At 32.4% G+C, this 27,198-nt stretch overlaps 2 protein-coding genes across 3 annotated transcripts in view; one reads left to right on the top strand and one right to left on the bottom strand.

Moving 5' to 3' along the window:
* The window catches only part of LOC129802946 (protein let-756), a 42,386-nt gene extending 33,521 nt beyond the window's left edge, over positions 1-8,865 (top strand). The window contains exons 4-5 of one of the 2 annotated variants that reach the window (XR_008751830.1): positions 4,568-5,158; positions 8,549-8,865. Coding sequence is in view for 1 of the 2 variants with exons in the window: in XM_055849193.1 (XP_055705168.1) it covers positions 4,568-5,104 (537 nt within the window). In the remaining variant the exon portion in view is untranslated. Of the gene's footprint in view, positions 1-4,567; positions 6,897-8,548 lie in introns of those variants that run through there. The other variant, XM_055849193.1, reaches the window with a different exon arrangement.
* Positions 8,866-9,228: 363 nt separating this feature from the next.
* On the bottom strand, positions 9,229-24,611 carry LOC129802945 (cholinephosphotransferase 1). Its single transcript, XM_055849191.1, has 5 exons — positions 24,173-24,611; positions 23,683-24,082; positions 15,307-15,432; positions 14,908-15,231; positions 9,229-10,183 (listed from the first exon to the last, which is right to left on the bottom strand). The coding sequence occupies exons 1-5, from the start codon at positions 24,376-24,378 to the stop codon at positions 9,989-9,991; spliced, it is 1,251 nt and encodes a 416-aa protein (XP_055705166.1). The 5' UTR covers positions 24,379-24,611; the 3' UTR covers positions 9,229-9,988.
* Positions 24,612-27,198: the final 2,587 nt, after the last annotated feature.

Below are 27,198 nucleotides of genomic sequence, written 5' to 3'. Positions count from 1 at the left end.
TTAATCCAAGACTAATATTTGCAAGAATTTTAGCCGTCAGATTATTGATAAATGAACCATCCGACATGTCAAAAACTTTTGCACTGGGGATGCAACCTCGCGAACAAATCTTTAAACATTTCACTATTCATGTCTTTTGGTTACAAAATATTTATCATACAACACTCCCAGAGACTTGAGCAGGCCCTCTGAACCACAAAATTTAATTTTTCAAATAAATAATTTGAGCAACTTTCCTGCAAAACACTGACTATTCAAATTTCATTAAATTTCTGTCGGCACTGTCTTTTTCCGAATCACAGCACAAATCTCTACCGGAAGAGCTTTTCCTCCCAATTTCCACTATTATAATTATTGAGAAACACGCAAAATCTATCACAACTTTGCAAAATAATTCTGAATTAATATTTTGTCTGCTATTTGACATTCTGAGTGATATAGCGACACTAACACTGGAAGCCGCTGGAAAGTGCTCATTTTTCCACAAAATTGACCTCCTTTTGCAAAAAATTGATCTCCTTTTGCAAAAAAGTTGGTTGGAAAATGGGTTACTAAATTTTTTGGTTAATTACATGAAATGACGACCAAATTTTGACATCTTTTTGCAAACTATTTTTCTCAGAGTAGATTAAAACAGGTCCCGGTCAAAATCCCGAACGCCAAAATCCCGAAAAGACCAAAATCCTAAAAACCAAAATCCCAAATTCTTAAAAGTGTCATAGCTACTCCAACGATTGCACCCTGGATTACTAGAGGCAAAGGAAAATTTTCTGTATCTTGGGAAATGATTCTACACATTATTCTGCATATGTCATCCCTTTTAGGATTTTGAATATTCGGGATTTTGGCTTTCGGAATTTTTGATGTTTCCGGATGTCCGGATTAAAACCGATTTAATGTATTGTGTTATAAATTTAGATAAATCTTAGACCTATTGCCATTATCCTAAATTAATACAATTGATGATTTATTTTACTGATTTAAAGCTGAATGTCCGGTTCCAATAGTAAACAAAACTTGAAATATCGGTTTAAATTGTTTTGAATTTATTTTCCAGGATGTTGTTCATTGATTATTTTGTACAAGATAAAACATTTAATTTTGAAAATTTTTGTTAACTTTTGGATCAATTGAGCCCAAAAATTCATGAAAAAACAGCTGTATTTCAGCTTAAACATATTATTGTTACCACGAGCAAACACTTGCTCACATAATGGCGTTTCGCCAATTGTCGAAATTCAAGGATTCGAATTTCGAACTCCTTGCATAGCCTGTATTCTCTAGATTTGAGTTACAGAGACTTTTATTTGTTCAGAAACGTACAGAAATTCCTCTCTGATCACAACAGTTTAACCCTTTAATTAGATCAAATGCGTTGAATTTATAGAAGATTGTTTAGTAGAAAAAATCGGGTTATTTAAAGCTTTTTTCGTGGTTTTTACATGAACTTTTCAGCCAATCTATAGAACTCAAACTCAAAACAGAAGCTGTTTTCTATCCAATTACTGGGGAAATAGTTTGTGCAATAAAATTAAACAAATATTTACCTGATTTTTGATCTGTGGAAGTGTTGTATTTACTGCAACGGTTTTCTTTCCTTGCCGCTGGAACGTATTTTTCAGTAAAAACTAAAGATAACAACCTTGTAGATAATTTTTCTCTTCAAATAGGTTTTTTATGTATTTTTTGCAAAATAGTTTACTCATTTGTATAAAGTTTAGTATTATTGAGAAAGGCTTTGAAGTTGCCTTACAAAGTTGACAAAATACATAACTCGAATGTGCACATTGATTTTTCGCTTTAAAATAAAAATTGCACGCATACTGGCCCACGTATGCGGTGCAAAACGATCAGACGAGGAAACTTTGTCACGTGTAATAAAATGTATTAAGTTAAAGCAAACATTTGTAAACTTTGTACACCAATAAATGCACGAGTACAATACCGCCGATAATAGACAAGTATATAAATACATTTTTTCTTATTTTTTTATGAAATTAAACAAAATATTCCGAATTGTACAAGAATTTAAAAACGTCTTTAAATTGATACTCTGTATTTTCGTGTGGTTAAATCAGGGGCTTCTCGACATTTCATTTTTCCATGTTTTTGCATAGAGGCACTGAAGACTATTGGCAAGTTTTTTCCTAATAAGAATTGCCTTATCAGTATAATATATTTCGAAATTGTGCATTAAAAGCTATCTAAAAATACATATTTCATAATGCTCGCCGAAATAATACAAGAACTACGAGGAAATTTGTTTAAGTCGTGGTGCAATATCTACAAAATTTTTACAAGGAAAAGTAAAAAAATATCTCCAATTTATATTAGGCTTCATGGGCCACTCACTGGTTAAATTAACCATGTAAAAATTGAGCATGATATACAACAGGTATAAATGCGTTAAAATGGGGTATTAAAATCAATTATCATTTTTTCATTGTGATATTCGCTGTGATTTTATCACAATCAAAGATTTTTTGAAAGTCAATGAACCTGCTCCGTTCAAACGAACCTTTTTAAGTCTCTCTAATTCCAAAAATTCCATGCGAAAATTGATATTTTTCAGTGGTGAAAATGTAGCAAGCCGATGTTTAGGGTCTCTAATTTGGGATAGAAAGGGGTAAATTCAGTAAATTGGAATTCTTCATTGTTCCAGTATGAGTAGAAAAAAAAGGAAGACCACGAAAAACAAGTCCTACACTTGATTATTTCTTTGTTGTATTTTTCTTCTACCCATATCTAAAACATTGAAGAAAACTCAAAATTTTAATTTACAAATTATAGTACGTGTCAAAAGTTTGTTGCCTCATGTATGTTCAGGAAACCGGAAGGAAAAAATGATAGATAAATGATTTTTTTTTAATTTTTCTTTTTGTAAATTAGTTGCCTTTAATCCATAGATCTTGACATCTTATCTTATCTCTTGATTTTTATAACAGTAGGAAAGTGTGTTCCTTCAGCAATCAACTGATTGTGGATTTTTGGAGCAGACATTATAAGGTCACTATCAGAAGTAATTAAAATTATCAAATTATTGAAAACTTTAAAAATGTGCGAACCTACCAACCGACTCTTAAATAGCATAATTTCAAAATATAACTTGATGATATTATGTTGATTGCACGCATATGACCATTTTGAGTAACTTTTTGAAATGAGGCAACAAACTTCTGGCGCGTAAAAAATGATCAACTTTTGGAAAACAATTGTTTTTTTTCTATGAAATAAAATAATTTTTTTTTTTGAAATATATAAATGAGATCTACGGATTACAGGCGAATAATTTACAAAGAGAAATATTAAAAAAGCAATTTTTTATCATTCTGTATATCATACTGTATATCAAATTCCCTCTTTTTACCATTTATATACAAAAATTTTTTTGAGCTAGCGTAGAGTGTCCTTATTCGCCTCCATTTCAAGACGCTCTAACTTTAACATGCGATACAACACAGTATTTCATTTTTTTTCTGTAGAACATTACCTAGGTGAGACCGTGGCAGAATTAGCTAGTAAATGAAATTTTTCATTGCGTATAATTTTTATTAAAATGTTTTCATCGTGCTTAAATACTTCAATAAATAGGAAGGGAAGTGTAATTTTGGAATAAATAGTGATTTCTTAAATATTCCTTCTAAAACAAGCTATAACATCCCACTCTCTAATACCATGCGTTGCTATTTCTGCCCAGGTCTCCCCTACATAAATTTACTCCTTAACTCTTCTTACAACGTTACTGTAAATTCTTTAAATTTCTTAAATACTTGTTATTAAAAATTGTTAGTTCACTAACAATTTTCTTCTTTCTTTTTTGCACAGCAAACGGACTGGCTGTGCAAAAAAGAAAGAAGAAAATTGTTAGTGAGCTCCTAACCAAATTCAAAACTGATGCATAAGAAAATAGAGGAATTAGTGACAAAAATCCTAAAGAAAAGACCAACCAATAACCATTGAGGAAGACACGATAAGTGTCGAAAGCTCTGGTAAAATTGTGTTTGATTCATTGGATTTGATCAACAAATTCCGACGCTCACCGGAAAGACAGATTGTCCTGAAAAACCTAGCTGAGTTTCTTCTAACATATTCCAATGAAAAAATCAAGGAAGTGTATTATCCTTGAGAGCCTCAGGCATCTTTTGCAACATCACTGACACTGACTCAGTTTCAGAAGTATTTTCCTATCTAAATACGCTCCTGGTTTTCGAGTTAACGAACCCTCAATGAGTATGACGCGATATAATTGTGCAGAGCTGCTGTATCATTATCTTATGCTGAATTTAGAGTATTATTTTTGATAACAGAATTTTCTGGTGGCTATTAGAGCAACTTGGTATAGGAAGGGAATCATTTCCAGCACAGATTCCACACGAGATTAGATACAGAAGCTCGTGTGCGCCGAAATACTGAAGAGCAGAGAAGCATTTCTCACAGTAATTTTCTACGCGGCAATTAATCAGTGAGGAGTAGATAAATGGCAGTGTAATTAATCAGTTGGTGAGGGAGAGTGCTAATTTGTGTGATTTAACTCATCAACTTTTCCGATATGGTGGTTTCTTTGCAGAGAAAGTTCAGCGATGATTGTGTCTTCAATGAATCAATAGAGGAACATCACTATAATGTCTATTCCAGTTCATACAACTCCAATTCCAGCCGCGTGCTCTATTTAGCCATCAATCGCCATGGGCAGCCAAGGAGGCTGCATATCTCACCGACGAGATCTCTGGGGAATTTGGCACAACATACCAATTCCCTGACGCACCTCGTGGATCCCAAGAGGGTGGATGATCTTGTATCGAGGGTATTTGGACCGAATTACATTAAGCACGGTCTGAAGCAATTGTGTGATTCGGAGAAGGCCCCTGAGGGTCCTACGGTGTCGCAGCCCAAGTGCAATATGGAGAAGAAGAAGCCCAATAAGGGTGGAAAGGGGGGTGGTGGCAGAAAGAAAAAGGGCAAGGGTAAGAAGTCCAATCAGGGTGCCAAAGGGCGTTTCAAGCAGAAAAATAAGAAACAAGGACGTAACAAGGATGTTGAACATCCTACAACAACAGAATCCGATGACACAGATGAGAGAACTTTCGCCTTCGATGACGAATGAAATCCTCTTTTGCTCCAAGACGACAACAAAATAGGAGAGAGAGAGATTTAAAAAGTAAAAAAAAAAAACAGAAATCTATCAATATGTGATGCATGTGGCCTTCCGAATAATGTCCCCCAGACAGTCTCCCCTCGGGATTTTATACGACATTCGAGGGGAGAAAAATGAGTCAGTGTATTTATAAAAAAAGAGTTACAACGATTAATGTAAAAAATGCAATGTCCTACATTTGCAAAATGCCAATTCAATCTAATTGTCTCTTAGATATTCCTTTCTTTTAGATTTATTTTAGTCTTTTTTAGAAGTCCGTCCACGAGACATAAATAGAAGTCATTTCCATTATCATGACCTCACGCAATTTCTTTTGCATTTTATCACTGGGGGGTGTGTCAATTGAAATGGCCGAGTACATTGTAATATTTTTGTTGCTGCTAAGATTAGTATTCCTTTTATTGCTCGCAGTGCCAGTTTTTTTACATCTTCTTTTGCTCTTGTTTATAAGTAAAAGAACATTTTATTGAAATGCCGCTGGTGATATAATCACATTATTCCCATAAAAGGAATAATATTTAGTCGAAAAGAATAAATTTCAGTACGAAACAGATTGAAATCAAGTCGTCATGAGATTTTGGCTAAGTCCGGGAATTTCAAGTGAATAATTCTTTCTAATTTACTGATTTTTTTTATACTGATTTGAAACTATAATTGTTTTTATCGGGTATATCCTACACTGTGAAAAAAAAGAGGGTGCGATTAACTTTTGTTCCTCATAACTTTAACACTTTTTATGTGTAAAAATATATCAACATTTTTTAATGTTAATTCTACACCTTTTTAAGTGTAAAATTAACATGAAAAAAGGTGACTTTAACCCCTAATAAGCCTAAAAAGGGTAATATTTACACCGATTTCGGATCAAAAATGCTGGGTAAAATTAACACTTCCGGAATGTTATTTTAACTTTTTCGTATTTCTCTCAGTGTGCTATGATTAGTATTCTTTTTATTGCTTACAGTGCCAGTTTTTTTTGCATCTTCTTTTGCTCTTGTTTATAAGTAAAACAACATTTTATTGAAATGCCGCTGGTGATATAATCACATTATTCGCGTAAAAAGAATAATATTTAGTCGAAAAGAATAAATTTCAGTATACACCATATTAAAATCAAGTCAATGGAGATTTTGGCTCAATCCGAGAATTTCAAGTGAATAATTCTTTCTAATTTACTAATTTTTTATTCTGACTTGAAACAATAATTGTCTTTATCGCGTATATCCTATATAACTAATATAGGTGCCTAATAGGAAAGTGACCTTTGACTAAAGGCATTGACTAACGTGGGCTTTAGATTTACAGAAATTACAAACTCTACGTACACGTTTCACTGAAATAACTTACTGAGATCATACAATTGACTAATCTATTATAGTAATTTCAATCACCACCAGAGGCGCTGATCCTAGTAAGGAGACCTTTCATTTCAATTTGTCAGCTGTCTCTGTCAAATCAATAATCTACCTGGCGATTTTACTTGGAGGTTTTTTGAATTGTAACGGTATATTCCCGAATATTCAGCAAAAATCGGTAGATTTTCGGCAAAATTTCTGCTAGAAAATCTGTAGATTTTCGGCAGAATTTCTGCTAGAAAATCAGTAGATTTTCGACAAAATTTCTACCTAGAAAATCTGCATAGTGTTCATTATACTTCACAAAAATATTGTTGATTTATGAAGAAACTGTAGAAGTTATAAAGAAAATGGTGTGTTTTGCTTAACAAACATTACCAAATAAACATTTAAAATAAGTAAAAACATGCGACCAAAAATACTAATTTCTTAAAAATCGCCCATGGAATGGTACAAGAACACAAAATTTAGGTCGACACTCTGCTTAAAGTTTTCACTTCACTATTCTCTACTTATAACACGGCGTCGCAGATTTCTTTATTTTATATAAACACTGTGATATCACTAAAAAAACACCCTATTAAATTTTGCAAACTTCAGTGAAAAATATTTCATCTTTTCAAACACAGAGCTGTCTGGAAAGTCTGGAATGTAGAAGAAATCTACAGAAAATCGGCAAATTATCTACAGAAATTCGTCAGAGTATGCACCAGGATTCGTCAGAAAATTTGCAAAAAATTCTGACGAATTTCGTCTAAAGCCCAAATAAAATTCGTAGGAATATCTACAGATTTCTCTGCAGATTTTCGGCAGAGGGGTAGATATTTTCTGCGGAAATCTTAAAGATATCTGACGAAATTATTTGACGGGACGATTCAGAAAAGAATTACCCGTCAAATAATTTCGTCAGATATCTTTAAGATTTCTGCAGAAAATCTGCCAAGAAATCTGTAGATATTCCTACGAATTTTATTTGGGCTTGGGACAAAATTCGTCAGAAATTTTTGCAAATTTTCTGACGAATCCTGGTGCATACTCTGACGAATTTCTGTAGATATTTTGCCGATTTTCTGTAGATTTTTTTCTACATTCCAGATTTTCCAGACAGCTGTGTCTGAAAAGATGGAATATTTTTCATTGAAGTTTGCAAAATTCAATAGATCTGACTAGTAAAATCTACTACCCGGGTATTACAAACTGTTGCAAATTACAGGCAGTTGCCCTAATGCTTTTCTTTTGAAGAGTTGAATCTTTATGTTCTGACTACTTTTGTTCCGTGTAGAAGTCATTCTATGGTTGCCATTACTTTGCATATATTACGGCGTTTCTGTAATTTATTCGAAAGATAGCTCCTGCGGGTATGCAATTCTGGGCACATAAAGCCATTGATTGTGCAGTGATTATTTATCGTATTTTCCGAATTGAGAACCCAGAGAATACTATCTGTTCTGAACTCTAAAGAAATTATTTCATTAAAATTTTCACAAATACGCTTCTGGAATGGAAAAATATTTGGAAAATCATTGGAATAAGTGTATTGAAATATTTGAAAATATTCCTTTTGACAATGGAGCCTCTAGAATTCTCCAGCGGAGGATTTCTGTATCTTGTACCTTTTAATCGATTATGCATTTCAATAGATCTTCGAATAATTTTGTAACCTGAAATTATTGATACTGAATATATCGAGAAATAATATCATTCATTTATCGCAAGTGACCGCTAAGCTTTCTATGTTTAAAAAAAAACACTGCTCCTTGACATTCAAGAAAGATATTAATTATTCTATACAAAATAATTGCAATTGATGTTTCCCGGAAGTTCTGCTGACACATTTGTCAGATTACTTTCAAACAAGAGCAATAGCGATAGTTCAATATTATTATTTACTCTTGCCATTGAACCTAAAACATGAGAGTCATGGTCATTCAATCAGCATTAAAAATTGATGTATTCATCATGCCTCAATGACACACCCCCAGATTTTTCCCACATTCTTAATTGTAAACATCCCCACGCATTCTTATCGATCTTGCAGGTCGCTGCAGAAGCAATAAATAACCCCCTTAATCTCCCTTATTATTATTTTGTCGCAATGTGCCATTTATCGTAGCTTGATAATGATACTTTTAGTTTTACATACCGACTACTACAATGTATTTTATTGTGTAAATATTTACTTTGCAAAATGTATTTGTAAGACTAAACTCGGCGCACAAAAAAAAAATCTACATAATATATTTGCTCAAAAGGAAGATTTAATAAGGAAATGTTACCAGAGATGTGCATTTTAATTTTATTTTATATTTAAAAAAAGAAAAATCTTTTGAGAAATAAAAATTATTGTATACTGTTTTTTTTTTATTTTTTAAATAATAAGAAATTTAGCCCTCAAAGAGGCTCTTGTGGAAAATTCTTTCTGAGGAAGTTTCTGTTCCTTCTTTTAGTCTTTTTTTGTTAATTAAAAACTCTAAAAGCATTTTGCGCATCTCTGAATGTTACCCAGAAAAAATATAGAAAAGTTTCTTAGAAATCAATCTTTTTGTACTCTCCATTCAATAGAGAAATACAATTAAAAAATAAAGTAATAAAATGAGAAGAAAAATAATGAAAAAATGTCATAAAATGCTTGATAAAAGAATGTAGGCAATAGATATTCCCTGATTAGAAATAGACTTTTTTTTAGAGAAAAAGAAAATATTAGAAACTTCTCAGGTATTTGTAAATATATTTATTTGATATTATATATATTTTTTAGAAATATTTCTCCTCTCAAATTGAGCTTGAACAAAAGATTAAAAAAAAAACAAATTGAGAATAAAATTGCGCAAAAATATTGTGCCGGACACAATAGAAATTTTTCAAAACTGAAACAGGAAAAATTAAATTAAAAAAAAATAAAATTATGAAAAACGATTTTAAAAATTCGAAATTGGCCATTTTTCGCAAATATTAAAAAAAGAAATTAGTAAAGAGAGAATAAGATAATGAGAGAGAGAGAGAGACATAAGAAGAACTGTTGAGAATATACGATTTAAAGAATTAAAAAAAAACATTAAATTATTGTTGAAAAATAAGATAGAGATTGAGAAAACAAAATGTATTAGACTAGGAACAAAAAAAATATACTGCAATTTTTTGTCGTAGCACCTTAAGCAAAAAAAAAGAAATAGAAAAAAAGAGAGAGCGAGAAAGAAAAGGAGAAGAAAAGGAAAAGATTCAAACAACATGAATAAACGTAAAATTGCAAATGAAAGTCTCATGTTTTTTCTTTTTGTTTTCCATCCATATACTTTTTTTTTCTTTACTCCCAATATTAATTTTCTTTCTTCCTTTCTTTTTCAACATCCCAAAAATTCACATCAATACACACCTCGATGGACAAGTCGCAAAAATCTGTCCGATGGGGCGCTGCTTCCAGGGGGAGGGTGACTAAAAAGGTTTTTTTTTTTGATCGAGTGCGGCTCAGACACTTTTTCTAATTATTGTACCTCCGACTGACGCGATTCTGCTTTCGATGTTGCTGCGTTGTGCCATGCACATGATTTGCACCATTGTTGTGTTCAGCCTCTCGATTCCCTGACCCTGAACTCCCACTCGTTGGCGCCCCGTGAGGCTGAGGTGATATCTTGAACAGCTGTATGTTGAGGTGATTGCAAATTTCAACGCAAACCTGCATGCAAGACAATTTAATTATATTCCAATTGAAAGGGACTTTTCTCTCGAAAGATCTTCGACTAGCTTAATTGGACTTGAAACACAGAATTCATTTAAAAAATATATGTATATATCTTATTTAACAATTAATTTGCTAAAAAAAAATTGATCAATTCAATTTTTCAAGGCTTTGCGAAGTGCTCGAACTCGTGACTTGCTATACCTCAAAAATACTTTTGCATCACTTACCGTTTACCGGTTCTCAACCGATTTAAACCGATTCAAAAATCAGTCAAAAAATCCCCCAAAATAGTTTTAAGAGCAATAAAATTGCCTTTCGGCGGAAAATTACTTATCGGTTCATAACCGATTCATTACACAGTGCAACAAAATGAAACTTTTTTTCTTGGGATGGAAAATAATGAGTAGTTTCTTGTTCCTTGGTATGTCCCGAGCATTTCTCCCGAAGAATCTTGTGGTCCATCACCTCAAGTTTCTGAGATATCTTAAGAAAAAGATCTTTAAGAAATTTTTCGAAATATTTGAAAAAAAAAGTTGTTTATAATCAATAACGGTACATCCTAGGATGTTGATATCAAAGGATAATTCAAGGATGTGTAGATGAGGAGTCAAGGACATTTTTCCTGGAACATCGCATATCCCTATCCCTCATTTTTTTTTTAGATTTGTTTCATAAACTCCTAAATGTCCTCCAAATCCATGAAAAGGATTCGTGGGACGACTTGAATCCTTTACAAAAATAGTCTCCTAAATATCATAGGGTCCTAAAATATACCGTTATCCAGAAATTACGTATTTGAATGACTTATGAACCACAGAATTTTCTCTCAAAAGTTCATTATTTTATTTCATATCTTCTACAAATAAATTCTAATGTCTCAAAAGTTTAATTTTCTTTGTAATCCACCATCCATCACATTTATGACAAAAGAGAATCAAGAGTCTTGCTTTCGTACCATTTTTCGTAAGGTGCAGTGAATTGATGGTATTTCATTCCGTGCTCATCTGATGCTGTTGATTTTTGTCTTAAAAAGCATCAAAGTGACAATACAGGAAGTGGATTTTCAGTGATATATTCACATCCACTTTTTTAAATGCTGAAATTATTTTTTTCCACAAGATTTTCGGCAATTTCTGTCTTGGTGCCTCCCAAACAATTGTAAATTACATTTTTGACCGATTCTCATGCAATTTTTTCATCTGGCAGCAAAGAATTTGTGAAAATTGAATCCTTTTCCAACTTTCGGATGTCAGGACCCGTGAAAACACCTTCTTCCATTTTTGCAATGCCGAGTTTTGGAAAAACTTCCCTCAAACGTTTGAAAGCCGCTTACTCGTGATTTAGAAAAAAAATTTAAAAATTTAAAATTCTTTACAATTCCCAGTTTTATGTGTAATGGTGGTAACAGAATTTTGTCCTTTTTGTGAGACCTTTAATGTGCGCCCTCACTCGTCAAATTCGGTCAAAAAGTACAGGAGATATGATGTTTTGAATTTCGTGAACTTCGACCCCTCATATCTCCGGTTGTATTGATTAACTTGAACAAAGGAATTTTTGAAAAAATGAGTAAGAATGTTAATGAATTTTTACGCTATCGCAACGCCACCTGTGGTGACTTTTTGAACTTCCATCTGAAAGTGCTCATTGAGACGAAACCAAAAACCCAAAATTTAGCTCAAAATGTTAATTAGAACCGGAGATAGAGGCTGGACAATATTCGAACTTTGACCCTTTATAGCTCGGGTCAGGAGTTATGGATCGACTTAAGTATTTTTTTGTTTGATAGGTATAATCTGCGGCTACAACATACTAAAATATCAGCCCGATGCACAATGGAATTTTTGAGTTATTTGACTTAGAAAATTGAAAAATCTTTTTAAAAATAGCGCCCCTAGCGGTGGTTTTATGAACTTGAGATGTTAGAAGGGGAAGTGAAATTTCACGAGAGCTTTCCAAAACGCCCTAACTTTTTAAATTCTGACAATTAGAACTGGAGTTATGGCTATTTTAAGAATTTTTTTGGATCCTTATAGGGTGGAATCAACAGTTCTCGCCAGAGCCCCACTTCTCGCCACTTACATTGAAATCGCTATTTTTCGCAATTTATGAAATAAATTAGTCGCAATTTTTTTGTATTGTTTCTGCTTCTACGCATAGAATCGAAAAATAATAATTATTCGTTTTGGATTCACGATTTTGATCACTTTTTAGAGCAATATTTTAAGCAAGTGCATCGAATCCAACATCTCTTACCAAATGTACTAAGTGTCGTCAAATTTTCATCAGGCCAAAAATACCTATTTGGGTAAATAATTTGTCTATTGAATATTTAATTGCACTTATGGAATAGATAAAATTTGTATTTAGTCAATTAATATTTCATTTTATATTATTTTTGTATAAAAATGAGGCATGGCGAGAAGTGGTAATATTCTGGAATTGATTTTACCACCTGTCGCCATATCTTTTCAATAGGCGACGCTAACTTCACTTCGTACATTCTCAGTTGTCAAATCTGCATTGTTTACTTTCTGCAAAAGCCCCATAATTTGATTTCTCAAATAAAAGTGAAGAAAAATCATTTAAAGAGAGTAATAATAAAGTGATCACAAGGAAAGAGAAATGGTGAATGTATTCTTTTCATAGCATTGCCTAAAATAACCGAGTGTGGTTCTTTTCAAGTGGGTGGCGAGAAGTGGTTACAAATTTTACAAAACTGGCGAAAAGTGGTAAAAAGTGGCGACGAAATGGTTATTTTTGCATTATTAATAAAAATCAGTTTTTTAAGTAGTCCAGCGTTATGTTCTAGGATTATTGTTTTCACGTATCTAGAGCCAATACATCTAAGTAACTTTGTGTCAAATTTGACTTATCTTGTAACAAGGATTTAAAAGTTATGATTAAATGAATTTAATTTTTTCCTAAACATGGCGATAGCCGGTTATTCCACCCTAGCTCGGGTTAGGGGAGTCGGTGGACCTTAAGTTTGATACTGATCGAAAGCTCTAAGGCCCAGCTATAACATACTAAAATTTGAGTCCGATCGATACCATATGTCAATGCACCAAGTTGCAATTTTCACCCGATATATAACCTTTGCCGAAAACCGCAAGTCGATATCTTTCTTAGTTTGGGAGCTATTAAGCTCACAATTAAAAAAATTAACACTATTATAGTGTGTAATCTTTCACACCACTATTATAGTGCGTTAAATTTAGAAAAAATGTTTAATTTAAAATTGTTTAATTTAAAGTTGTTGAATTTCAAGTTGTTGAATTTGGAGTTGTAGAATTTAAAAATTATTGAATTTTTGTGTGTAAACTCAAAAATTGTTGACTTTTCATTTTATTTCGTTTATTTTAGTTTTTTTTTGCCTTTTTGTACATTTGTAATGTTTTTTCCTGTAATCGGGATCCTCCCTAATGCGAGATAATTACATCTGATGCTCGGCTCTTTATGATATACTTATTATGCATATAAATATTTGATGTTCTATATGACTTTTGCCCAATGAAAAGCATCTCGACTGAAGTATAAGTCTTAATTGGAAATTCAACAATTTTTACACAACTTTTGTCTAAAAAAAAACAACAACTTTGGTTGAAATACACAAGGCTTCACAGTATAATAGTGTGAAAAATTATTATCAAACTATAATAGTGTTAATTTTTGATCATGTGACAAAAAATACCATAAAGTTGTGTATTTTTTCACACTATAAAAATGTGAAAAACTATAATTATACTGCAATAGCGGTAATTTTTAGAATTTTTCAACAGTTTTAAATTACAAAACATTGTTCAAATTTAGTTATGACTATAATAGTGAGAAATTTTACACAGATCGCAATTAAATAATTAATTTATCCGATTGCACACTATTATAGTGTTAAAATTTTACACATTTTCAAATTAAACAACGTTGTTGAAAATTTTTTAACTATAATAGTTGTAATTTTCATTCACGTGACAATAAATTACCAAATTATTGTGCATTTTTTAAACATTTTTAAATTAAACAACTGAAATGGTCGATTTTGCACTATTGTAGTAGTAACATTTTACACATTTTATTACTGTGCTCCAAAGAGCGGCCGGTCGGACGGCCGGGAACGTAACTTAGCCACCCATATATTCGGGATCAGGAAGTAATGAAACACATTTTGGCCAAATTTGAGCTCGATCGGACGATATGAAATTTTGGTAGGATTATAGTAGGTGAGATTATTAAGAATCTCACCTAATAACAAATTAATTAAAATTTCTTTGCGGTTAGTGGAATTCTATAATTTTTTCTGTAACCCGAATTCCTGTTATAAATGTTATAAATAATTTATTATTTTTGTTTTTTAAAGTAGTTCAAATTTTGAGACGAGCGTCGTCAAAAGCCTTTGATTTTGCTATTTTTGAATTTCAGAATTTAGTGAATCTTTCTTTACTAAGTCTTAAAAATAGGATTGAAAATCTTTAAGTTTTTTAAAAAAGGACTTAATTTCTGCTTTGGTAAAAAAAATCACTGCATTTGAAATACCATTGATATAAATTGATAATACACAAGACTGCATTTGATTCAATGAAAAAGATCACTTTGCAAAGTTTGCACTTTTGTGCAAATTACAAAAAGTAAAGTGAAAAGTTTCAAACTTTTGATTGGTAAAAAGAATTCTGTGGCCGCCCAATTTTGCATCAATAAAATCAATTTTGGAGAGTTACACTTACTTGCGAGCAATACTTGATGAGGTCGAATGTACACCACACCGTCGCCCCAAAGAGCACCAAGCTCTCCGGCAGGAAGTTATTGAAGTATTGGTTGAGGAAGAGCATTAGTGGCCCAATGAGTCCCCAATCCAGGTACTCCATCTCACTCTTTGTCATGTGCGCCACCACCAGGCGATTGGTCACCTTGGCCGCCACCATGCCAAAGGTCACGATGTAAACGGATGGGTACGTCTCAAAGATACCCTCGGTGGATTTCTGCGAGATTATAAACGCTGGCACCAGAATCATCGAAAAGGGAATAATTGGTGAGAGGACACTGGTTCCCTAAAAGCCATTATTTTTTTTCCCATTAATTCTTTCTGTGCTTTATGACAAAACCTTGAAAAAATGACAACTTACAGCAACTGTTGAACCATTCTTGCCAACGCCACCGGCCAGAATCACTGAGAAAATCTGTACCAGTGACATAGAACCAAGAACTATCGTGGAGCACGCCACAAAGTACCACACTTCGATTCCTCCAATCTGCAAGGGAAATGTTACACTCTTAGCAAGATTTTTTCTTATATTTTATTTCTGTTTATGAATTCTACACAGAAAGTTAGATATTAGTTCTTCGATTTTAAGATAACTATACATACAGTGCGTCTCCGGAAATATTAACTAATTCATACCATCCCCATTGACACAATTTCAGTCCAAAAAATGACAATTTATGATAGAAGTCCTTATTATTTTATGATTTTGCAACATCAATTATAATTTCAACACAGTAGTAGAACACTAAAATTAATTACCTTATATAATTAATCGTGAAAGTCTCTCTAATTTAACTAATAGCGTTGAATTTTCCTTCAATGTTGATCCAAAATTTTATACTGCAGAATTGAGTAGTAATGACTTCGGTACATCTTTTGGATCAGGAAAATTTCATGAAATCAAAATTCACATTTTGCATAATATCTATCTCATTCTTTTGCACTCCAAATTCGATTGAGCCAAATTGAATTTGTTGTGACATTTAAAAGAAGAAAAAGAGTGCGAAAGAATGAGACAGACATTATGCAAAGCATGTGAGAAAGAAAAGGATTCGAATTTCGACTTCATGAAATTTTCCTGATCTAAGAGGTGTCAGAATCATAATGCCTCTGGCACACCTTTTAGATTGGGAAAATTTCATAAAGTAAAAATTCACATCCTTTTCTTTCACAAAAGTTCTGCATATGTCTATCCTACTCTTTCGAACTCTTCTTCTTCTTTTGAATATCACACCAAATTTAATTTAGTTCAATCCAATTTTGTGATTAAAAGAATGGAATACACATTTGCGAGTCTTTTGAGAAAGAAAGGGACAAGGATTTTAAGTCTAAATTTACATCCCTTTCTTTCTGAAAGGCTCTGCATATGTCTATCCTACTCTTTGGCACTCTTCTTCTTCTTCTTTTTAACATCACACAAAATTAAATTTAGTTCGATCTAATTTTGAGACTGAAAAAGTGGAATAGACTTATGCAAATCTTTTGAGAAAGAAACAGAAGTGAATTTTGATTTCATGAAATTATACCAAGCTAAAAGGTGTGCCGAAAGCATTAAATGCAGTAAATTTTTTATGCAAGTCTTGATGTTAATTAGCTGATGTTAATTGTAGATGTTAATTAACTCAGATGTTAATTAGGTATATAAATTAGACTCTTTTTTATAAAGATGTAGTTTCCCTTTTAATGACCGAATTTAATTAATTTACTGCTTATTTGTTTCTGATTTAAATTTTATGTGAGATTTTTTGAATTGAATTGAATTAAATTTTAGATTTTAGTATACAAGGAATTTGTATTAAGTGACGTTTTCCAGACCGAAAAAAGGCCCGTGAATTCATTCATATCGTCAGTTAAATCAGCATTTGTCGTAACTTCCGTTTGACAACTTTTCAGGAAATGAAATTGTCAGTAGGGGAAAGGCTCATAATTTTGTCCAGTTTCTTATTTTGGACACTTTGAGGATAAAATTGGACACTGACAATAAATTGATTAACATGATGGATTTTTAATCCAATATTTGATGAATAATGAATTCTATCTAAATATTTACTCTTTTTGGAAGATTTTAACACTAAACACTAAACATTTTAACACTACGTTAAATTTTGAATATGATTTGAGTTGAAATTGCTTTGTTGAAAATTCAGTGTGAGCAATTGCTTACGAGAAATATGACAGAACTTCGTGTTTACTTCAGTCTTATTTAGCTCTGATGAAGTACTAACAATGTTTCTTCGCTCTCTTTGAGTGATGTTATTGAATATTCATTGAATATTGTGTTGATTCACGTTATATGATGCAAAATGTCATCCAAATTATCGAGTGACTTGGGCGTCAAAGTCATTGTAAATTCCACAAAAAGCACTCAATTATAATTAATCACGATAAAAACACGAGGAACTACAGCGAATTTGAGCAAATTTGCTTCAAAATCAAACGTGAAAATTGTCAACAAAATTGTTCACCCGATTGAAAGAGAGCTGATTGAGCGAGAGTCTACTGTACAGTAGACTCTCGCTCAATCGGCTCTTTCTCAATCCGGCAAAAAAAAATTTGTTGACAATTTTCACGTTTAATTATGAAGCTAATTTGCTCAAATTCGCTGTAGTTCTTCCTATTTTATCGTGATTCTTTATAATTGAGCGCTTTTTGTGGAATTTACGAAGGCTTTGACGTCAAAATCTATCGATAAACCGGATGACATTTTGCCTCAAATGCCCAATTGAGAGAGAGTCTACTGTAGCTAAAAACGACAGCGTTTTCAGCATATTTTTGCTGAAAACGCCGCTTTTTTAGCTAAAGGTGCTCGCTGGCGTACATTTAAGTTTTTTACTGATCAACATTTTTTTTTCACTGACCAATTTACTAATTTACTAATTAAAAGCGTATATCCCTAAAACATAATTTTTTAGTTATATTACGGTTTTTATTGGCCAAAGGTTTGATTGCTTTAAAAAAGCTTCAGTTAATCAAAAAACGCGAAGGTACTAAAATATTTAATAGCCTTAAATATTTAATTAGTTGACGCCAACAGTGCCTTACGCCAAACCTTTTTCGCGCCTTTATTCATTTCTTTGCAAAAGAAATGGTCTCGAGAAATTTGAGATAGATATTCTTGATTCTTCCTCAAATTACTGTAAGAATTTCACATTAATCTACAACTGCACGTTGCTAAATTCTATTTTAGCACCAGAAACAATAGGAAAAAAATCATTCATTCAACAAGTCTTGCCCTCATTTGTTCGGAGCAAGGTTGAAGGTTGAATTTATAATAATTCATGAATAACTTAAATGGTTTGCAGAAGAGACTTCTTTCGCTCGCAAGTGCATTTCAAATTCCACTCAATAATTCAATCATCGTCAAAGGGAAATAGTTTTCCTCATCAACATAACAATTTCTCTATATGTTACCATTAAACTTTTCCAAAAATATCTTCCATGCTCTTTCTCCCCTTCTCAAAACACTGTTTAATGCCCAATAAACCTGTAAAGCTCCTGTAAAATCATCTCAATTACTCATAAAATAAATCCAAACGCCTTCATAGGGCCTTATCGGTTGAAGGTGAATGAGGAAAAAGAATTTGTTAGGCGCTCGACAAGCCTTCGCCTTATCTTTTCGTGTATTTTCTTGATATGCTGGAAAAAAAGGCAGAAAATCACTCGCAACGGATGACGAATTATCAGAAAGTGGTGTGTATTCAATCGTAAGATTTTCAAACACCCAACCACGGAAGGTGCGAGAGATGAAAAGTGGCGTAGAAAGAAATGCAATAAAAAAGGGCAATAAAAGTGGTGTGATTTTCTAAAATATCTCTTTCTGTGTCACTCAACCAATGATGAGAGATTTTTTTTAAAGTTTTGTTTGCAGAAAAATAGAAAGATTTTGCTAATGAATAATTTAACACAAAACCACCACCGCAATCATTGGCCACTGAAGAGTGAACTAATAAAAGAGTTGCTAAATTTCACAACTCCAAATTTGAGGTCTATAATAGGTAATCCGCATACTCGTTTTCCCGCAAAAGTCTATTTGTGGAAAATTTGTTCGATAAATATGCCTCAATTCGGCGTAAATAACCTATAAATGTGACCTCAGTTTTTTTCCTAACTAAGTTAAACACATTTTATTACTATAAATTAGTTTTATCAATCTTTTTTGTTAATTCAGTAACTTTAAGTTACGCTATTTCGAATGTTATTTTGTTAATTAACTAAAAGAAATTATAAGAAGCTAATATGCTTTTTGCAAAGTTCGCAAGATTACCATAAGTGGCGGTAAAGTAATATTTCTTAATTTCAACTCAAAACTAAAATAAAAGCCATAAAAGTTAAATATAAAAACCATTTTGTAAACTTTACTTGTTCTGAAGCCTCAAATGTGCTTTTCATCACTTTTAAGATAAGTAAAATTATGAGATTAAGATATTTAGAATTATCTGAGGTTATTCTAAAAAATGAGGTTATGATATAACCTAATTTCAAAGGAAATGTCTAATATGACGTCCTCGTGACTTGAGCTGAGAGAAGGTCTAACGTAATTATAATAAAAATAATAATTAAACTACATTCCCATTAGTTTTTCACTAAGCCATCTCGTGGCTTAAGCCGTAAGTCTGTTTAGAGCATAATATAGGCTTCAGACTAGAGGTTTAGCCCAGTTCCCGAATGTCTCAAAATCTTAAATTGCGAGCAATTTTATTGCTTTTTAAGAGCCTAATAGGTCATTTGTCCTTAATAATCCAATCCGAAGTTAATTTTTTCTAAAAAATCGTAATTGACAAAAAAATAGAGTAGTTAAACCATATAGCTAAATCTTAGGTCTGAAGCCCGTATAATATTAATTAAACAAGAAATTTTCTTCATCATTAAAAATACGCATTTTAATTAAGTTTATTATCGTGTTTTATTAAATTTATTATTAAAACTCTCTCTAGGTTGCCGGTTAGAAAATTGTACCATAGAAAATATTGTCTTGACTTTTTAAGGTTATGTTTAGTATACCCTAATTTTTTTGATCTAACCTATATCGTCATGCAATGAATTAATGAATAATTCAGTATTGTTTTTATAATTCTGAATTTTGTAGCTCTAAACGCAAAAAAAATCCCGTTTGGGTTTAGTTTTTATCGCTTTTAAATTCTCCTTTACATTAAAAGCTCTTTTTTTTATCTAACCTCTCAAAAATTAAACCTATAAAATTGTTTTTAAACCGGGCCAAGCCAAATAGACTCAGGCTGATACTGGACAATATTTAGCATCCTACAAAATTTTACAAGCTGTTTGGAACCTAACCTAAAAAATAACAGGATCATACCTAATTGACAAAAAAATAGCAAGAAAACTTGAAAAAAAAACCTTGATATTTTCGTAAAGACTTAAGAAAAAGTGCACTACCTTCGGACGACTGAAGCTTCGGACAATATCAATTTTTCCCCCATATTCTTCATGGATTTAGCTCATGGCTCTTTTGAGGAATTTTAAGGCTTCGGGCTAGCTATTAAAATATAGTATTATAGTCTATAGTGGGTTAAATTCATTTAAAAAATGTTGAAAAAATGAGTTGTTCGAAACTTGAGTCGTTCGAGGTAGCGCGCTTTCCCATAAATCATTTATATTTTAAATTTAAAATTGCTTTTGATTCTTTACTTTTAACGCTTTTAACAAATACCACCTATTCGGAAGAGTTTGTTTTGAAAAGCAATTTTTGACAAAAATTGCTCCCAATGTGTAGAGGCCATTAAGCCCATTGCTGCCTTCCAAAATGCATTACTTTTTTTAGGTTAAGACTAACATAACCTCACATTTTAAGATAATCTGTTTGCGTAATAATAGAACCTAAAATTACAATAATATCCTTGTCAATGAGGAAGAAATTCAGGATGAAAGATTCTGTTCGAAAAAGATTTGAGGAAAAGCACTTACAAAGCAAATAGGACTACCTTTTCTATTTATATAAATAATATATTAAGATTTTTTATGTTTTTGGACAGAAAAAGTTACAAAAAATGCTTTTCTTCAAAATTCATCAAATTTCAAGCAAAAAACTTAAAAAGTATGATCCTCAAAGAAGTTTCTGAGCATAGAATTCATTGATGCTACATGTTTAGGAAAGTCAAACTTCTTCAAATTCCTTCAATGAGAGAAATCCGAAAAAGTTAAAATAAGATTACGGAAATTTTTATTTTACCCCTTTTTTGGTGTATTAGGGGTTAAAGTTACCCTTTTTCATGTTAATTTTACCCTTAAAAGGGTGTAAAACTAACATTAAAAAATGCTGATATATTTTTACACCTAAAAAAAGTTAATCGCACCCCCGTTTTTTCTCAGTGTTTGAGAATGGTTAACCGTCTCAAAGCTTTTCCTTAAACTAATACCACTTGTTCATTTTTTAAATATCTTAAATAAAATTTAAATCTTTATAAGCTAACCTATAAAATCTTGTAATTTACTTAAAAGTTGAATTTTAAACTGAGGTTATCCTGAACATAACCTTAAAAAAATAATTCGCTATTTGATGTGAATACATTTTAAATTTTTTTAAATATAAGCAATTGTTTTCAGAAATTTGACAATTTAATAGACTAAACTGAGTTGATTCTTATTCGTATCATTTTCTAACCTAACAATATTTTTATCTGCCAGCAAACTTAGATGAGACTTAGTAATTAAACTACGATGAAAATATTAATCATAAAAATTCATTATATTTGATTTTTCGTTAATTTCTTTTCACGGTAAATTGACCATTGCAATTTCTTTCTATTACAGTCGAGTTTCTCAAATTTGAACTCCTCAAATTTGAAAGACGGTTGAGTTCAAAATGTAAAATTTGAGGTTATGTGAAGAAAATTTTACGTGGAGTTTGAATTAGAACCATTTTTTCTCTGATGTGTCCTCAATACTATCGTATTGTTTTAACTTCCGCAACAAATTCCATTTATTTCACAATAAATTACATTGATATATTCTCTAAAGTTATTTTTCTTAATTTTGGGAAAGTGCATTTCACGGGAATTCCGTTACATTTTTTGAAAATATTGTTCAAATTTGAGGAACTCTACTGTATACTACCTCAAATATCTTTTTTCGAGGGTTATGTCATACTTAACCTCAAATTGTGGGTCTAGAATAACTTAGTTACCAAACAAGTCACTCAGGACTACTTTTAGAAGGAGAGTTTTGAAATGCGTGATTTTTAAATCACATGAGATTTTTAAGGTTAGATCTAACATAACCTTAAAATTCACAATGACCTTCATACAAATCTAGGATATTCAAACAATCGAAGTTTTAATCTTCTTTAAGAAAAAACTTAAAAATTGAAACAAAACAAGGGAAAATTAAGCCTGTGTTTTTTTCTTTTGAAGAGAAAATTATTCAGTATGAGAGTAATGAATCGAAATTTAATCTTTATGGCTCTGGAACACCTTTTAGATCAGGAAAATTTCATGAAATCAAAATTTACATCCCTTTCTTTCTCACACGTTTTGCATATGTCTATTTCATTCTTTTGCTCTTCAAATTCGACTAAGCTAAACCAAATTTGTTGTGATGACTAAAAGAAGAAGAAGAGTGCGAAAGAATGAGATAGTTATATACTAAGCGTGTAAGGCAGAAATTTGAATTTAGATTTCATGAAGTTTTCCTAATTGAAAAGGTGTGCGGGAGCCATTACACTGAGAAAAAAAGAGGGTACGGTTAACTTTTTTCCCTCATAACTTTAACACTTTTTAGGTGTAAAAATATACAGTGCCCGCTTCGTAATCCGGATGATTGGGAGACAATATGACAGATGTCCGCTTCGTAATCCGGATGGATTTTTTGAATTTATTCAACGTCTCGAAAATATAATACAAGTTTTTTTTTTAGAATTAGAATAAAAGTTTTAAAAAAGTTTAAAAAGACATAATTGTAGAATTTTATGCTATTATACTTCATTTATTATACAAAAACATCACAAGATAATTCATTTTCATTGCTGAATACTCGTGCATACATAACCTCAAAATGATTTTAAATGTAACCGTCGATACATCGTCCGAATTACGGCGATCCGGATTAGAGAGCGGGCACTGTATCAACATTTTTTAGTGTTAATTTAACTCCTTTTTAAGGGTAAAATTAACATGAAAAACGGGTAACTTTAACCCCCAATACACCTAAAAAGGGTAATATTTACACCGATTTTGGATCAATACTGCAGGGTAAAATTAAAATTTCCGCAATGTTATTTTAACTTTTTCGGATTTCTCTCAGTGTACTAAAACTTTCTAAGGTTATTTTTTATGAGAACATAAATTTTGTGACCTTGAACTTTTCAAGTTTTTTAAATTCCAAGTGTAGTAAATGCAGATTTATAGACATCCTTAATTCATTTAATTTTTAGAATTAAAATTATTCAAGATCGTATTTTTTTGAGTGGGATTCTGGAGTAATAAATTTCTGCCCATTCATCAAATTAAAATTTGCATCAAAGAAGAGATGAGACGAGCGATAAGTTCCTTCAAAGCTTCTTCGGCTGAATAAGCATAATCACGTGAGCAATTAATCAAAGCTAATTACAGTGCAATTTCCAGAGAGAAAATGACTGAAAATGAATTTTCTCTCTTACGAACGAGATGGAAAGTCAGTTGGGATTGAATTGGATTTGAAAATTTCGGGGAGAACGCTTGATGACGTATCTAACCTCAAAAATGTTTTGGGAGTGATTTTTTGGGGGAAATAAGAAGTGACTTACCTTGGTCTTCCAGATGGAAGCACCAAAGATGCCTGATATCACATGAATCCCCATGATGATGATCTGTGCCTCGGTGACGTCGATCTTGCCGAATCTCAGGGTTCCGGACACGTACGTCTGCCAGTGGGCACAGTAGAAGAGTGTCATTGCACAGAAGCACTGGAAGAACATCCAGTAGGGATGATGGCCAATCTGGACGGAAATGCAGGCCGATAGGGCCACAAAGACCGTCGAGATGGAATCGCAGCCGTGATCGAAGAGTTCTCCCAGGGGAGTTGAGGTATTTGTGCGGCGTGCCTGTTTTCCATCGATGGCATCCAAACTTTGATAGGCAAAAAGCCCAGCAGCACATAGGAAGCACGCCCAGGCCGGTGGGTCACTCTTGGCATCAGGACTATATCTGCAATGCAGAAATATCACCAGAAAATCATCATCTTCCGGAACCTTATATAAGCCATTGTCCCTGAGGAATGTTGGGTTTGATACTCACAGTATCAGCACCAGGGCCGTGAGGATATTAACAGCTAAGCCCACAATGGTGATGAGATTGGGCGCCAACCAGACAGGAATCATTCGCACCAGGAAGTTCCACCATGGCTGGAGAATGGGATCCAAAAGGCTACTCGATTGGCATGAATACTTGTGATTCTCCAGTCTCTTGAGCTGTGACGTATTCAAAAGTTGATTGTGCTTCATCTTCTCACACAGTTTCTTCTAATCCCTGCCGCACAATCACTAATTCCTTCTCATAGCGACTTTTCCTTCACTTTTTTCACCAACACTTTCCGCCGTCTTCCTTCCTCGTCAGCGGAGTTTCTCTTTTTGCACACCACCACGCAGTTCACGCTTTTGGCGACAGCTCCGCCAGATGGATTGGAAATTTCCCATTTGGCTTGATTTTGAATCCGTGGGATATTTAACGGTTTTTTTGGGGAATTAATAAAATATACACTGTAAAAAATTAGAAAAATTATTTACTTTTTTTTAAATTATTTAATTTTATTAAAAAATTTTATTAATAGAAATTATACAAATGAGTAGTAAAAAAAATTATTTGTTTAGCAAAGTCAAATTTGATTAGTAGGGTAAAATGGGCTAATTTGAAATTATAGACCTAAATTGGAATCTTGAAATTTTCTTACTGTTGTAAGATGGGCAAAAAAACTGAAAAAATACTTGAGTGCAGGATACGTTGTGTAGATTGATGATATATCCGTCTAAGAAAGCGAGACAATTCCAAAATTCCAATTTAGATTTGAGGACTGATTTTAAATTGTCTCATTGGAAAGAAAAATAAAAGGTTTTTATTTTACTTACAACAATCATATGTTGATAAGTTAGACAAATTTTCGCAGATTTTAATTTGTCTGCCAGCTCATTTTTCGATCATAGCTTTTTTCTTTTGCTCATATAAAACAGTGAGAAAATCTCAAGATTCCAATTTAGATCTAATTCAAAATTATTCCATTTTACCCTATATTGTTTTGCTAAATATATGTACATTTTTTTAATACTCGTGCAGTTTCTTATGCATCATATTTTTTCAAGCACCCAAACACCAAATAAATTCATGAAATCAAAATTTAAAACCACTTTTTTTCAAATGTTTTGGATAATGTCTGTTGCACTTTTTCGCGCTCAAAATTTACTGAAAAAAAGACTGAATTTGTTGTGGTATTTAAAAGATCAACAAGAGTGCCTACGAACGTGATTCACAAATGAAAAACATTTATTATGATTTTTGGTTTTAAAAAATTTTAACTAAACAAATTACATTTTCTGCAGCACTTGTTTTTTCTGCCATATAATTTTATTTTGATTTAAAATCAAAAATTGAATTCCAAAAAAAAAGCAAATAATATGAACGTAAAATCTCATTGCATTAATGCATCCGGCATACGATTTAGATCGGACAAATTTAATCAAATCAAAATTTCTATACTTTTCTTTCACAAATATATTGCATATGGTTTTCTAACATATTTAAACTCCTCTTCTTCTATCTCTTTTCAGTATGACACAAATCAAATTTATTTTAATTCAAACCAATTTTAAGTACGAAGAAAAGGAATAAAATTATGAAATATATTTGAGAAAGATATAGAAATTTCGATTTCATGATATTACAGCGCCTCTGGTGTCAGTTTTACAAGCTTCATCTGTTCTAGAGAAATGTCCGAAATGTCGTGAATGTAAAGAACAATTTTTTCAAAATAAAGAATCAAAAGCAAAATCAAAGATATAGGCACCCAAGTACCAAAAAATGGTTAAAGGTTTAAATGGTTTCGTTTAATTAGCTGAGATTCTTTACAATCTCAGCTTTTGTAGTCACAGGTGAAATCCGACCTCGTCAGATCAGGCCCAAATTTTGGATGTACACTGTACACGTTTTGACACTCATAGATCACGAAAATCGTGTGCGCCAAAAATCGATTTTCGTGGACGTCCCGTCCCGTCCGTTACATTTCGACTTCTGGAGAGAGAACAGAAAGAGATATCGACAAGCGGTTTTCGGCAAAGGTTAAAAGTCATTGGGCCGCTCGAAGTTGATGATGTCAAATCCACCCCCCCCCCTTCCGACATTTTGGAACACCCCCAAATTTTGTTTTTTCGATAACTCAGCCCCTATGGCATCGATCGATCTCAAATTTTATTTAGTATGTTATAGCTGGGCCTAAGAGCTTTCGATCGATACCAAACTTAACCTATAATCAAATCAGGAAATAGATCAGGAAAATTTCATGTAATCGAAATTCACATTACAGTAGAGTCTCGCTATAGTCCATATTTGGTTTCAAATTTGACACTTGGGTCGCACTATAGTCCATGTAATTTTTTAAAATTATCAACGATTTTTAGTATTGAAATTGCTCGACGGCTTCCACTTTCTTTGCGATTGTGGTACTTGTCCTTGCTCTCTTCATTGTGGATCATAATTATCACAACTACTTAATAAAGTTTGCCAAAAATATTAAAATAATTATGAATTTCGCATACTAAAAAACATAACCTAACTTAAAATCAGTGTTTAGAAATCAACGGTCGATAAATTGTGGACTAGCGATGGCCTATAGCGAGACTCCACTGTACTTTATTTTTTAAAAGCTTTGCATGTCTATCCCACTCTTTCGGATTCTTCTTCTTCTTTAGAACGTCATATTAAATTGAATTTAGTTCGATTTAAAGAGGTCTCGGTAGCTCAATGGGCAAAGTATATTAGCTTTGTGACGCAGAGGCCCTCGGTTCGATCCTTGATCGAAGCGCGTCCGGTGAATAATTGGAAAACAGTTTTTCACCGTCCTTAAAAGCTACAAACTGAACGCAAAAATATCAAGAAGGAAGTATGATAAAAGATAAGGGAGCAAAAAAGGATTTGTGATGGAGCAAAAAGAAAAATGATAAGGAGAGATAAGTAAATAAGAGTGAGCGAAATGGCTATATGGACCTGATTGAGTCTGACAGCCAAAAACATAAAAAGAAGAGAGAGAGAGAGTTCGATTTAATTTTCTGACCGAA

Source organism: Phlebotomus papatasi, chromosome 2 (genome assembly GCF_024763615.1).
Source record: "Phlebotomus papatasi isolate M1 chromosome 2, Ppap_2.1, whole genome shotgun sequence".
Taxonomy (NCBI): domain Eukaryota; kingdom Metazoa; phylum Arthropoda; class Insecta; order Diptera; family Psychodidae; genus Phlebotomus; species Phlebotomus papatasi.
Note: the sequence above shows the minus strand (reverse complement) of the source record. Positions and strands in the feature narration are given on the sequence as shown.

Excerpts from the sequence above, each read along its gene's own strand:
- LOC129802945 (XM_055849191.1), bottom strand. The coding sequence starts at position 24,378 with ATGAAGCACAATCAACTTTTGAATACGTCACAGCTCAAGAGACTGGAG. Across the intron at positions 15,232-15,306 it reads AGAATGGTTCAACAGTTGCT|GGAACCAGTGTCCTCTCACC; the intron begins GTAAGTTGTCAT and ends AATGGCTTTTAG. Across the intron at positions 10,184-14,907 it reads TCATCAAGTATTGCTCGCAA|GTTTGCGTTGAAATTTGCAA; the intron begins GTAAGTGTAACT and ends TCTTGCATGCAG.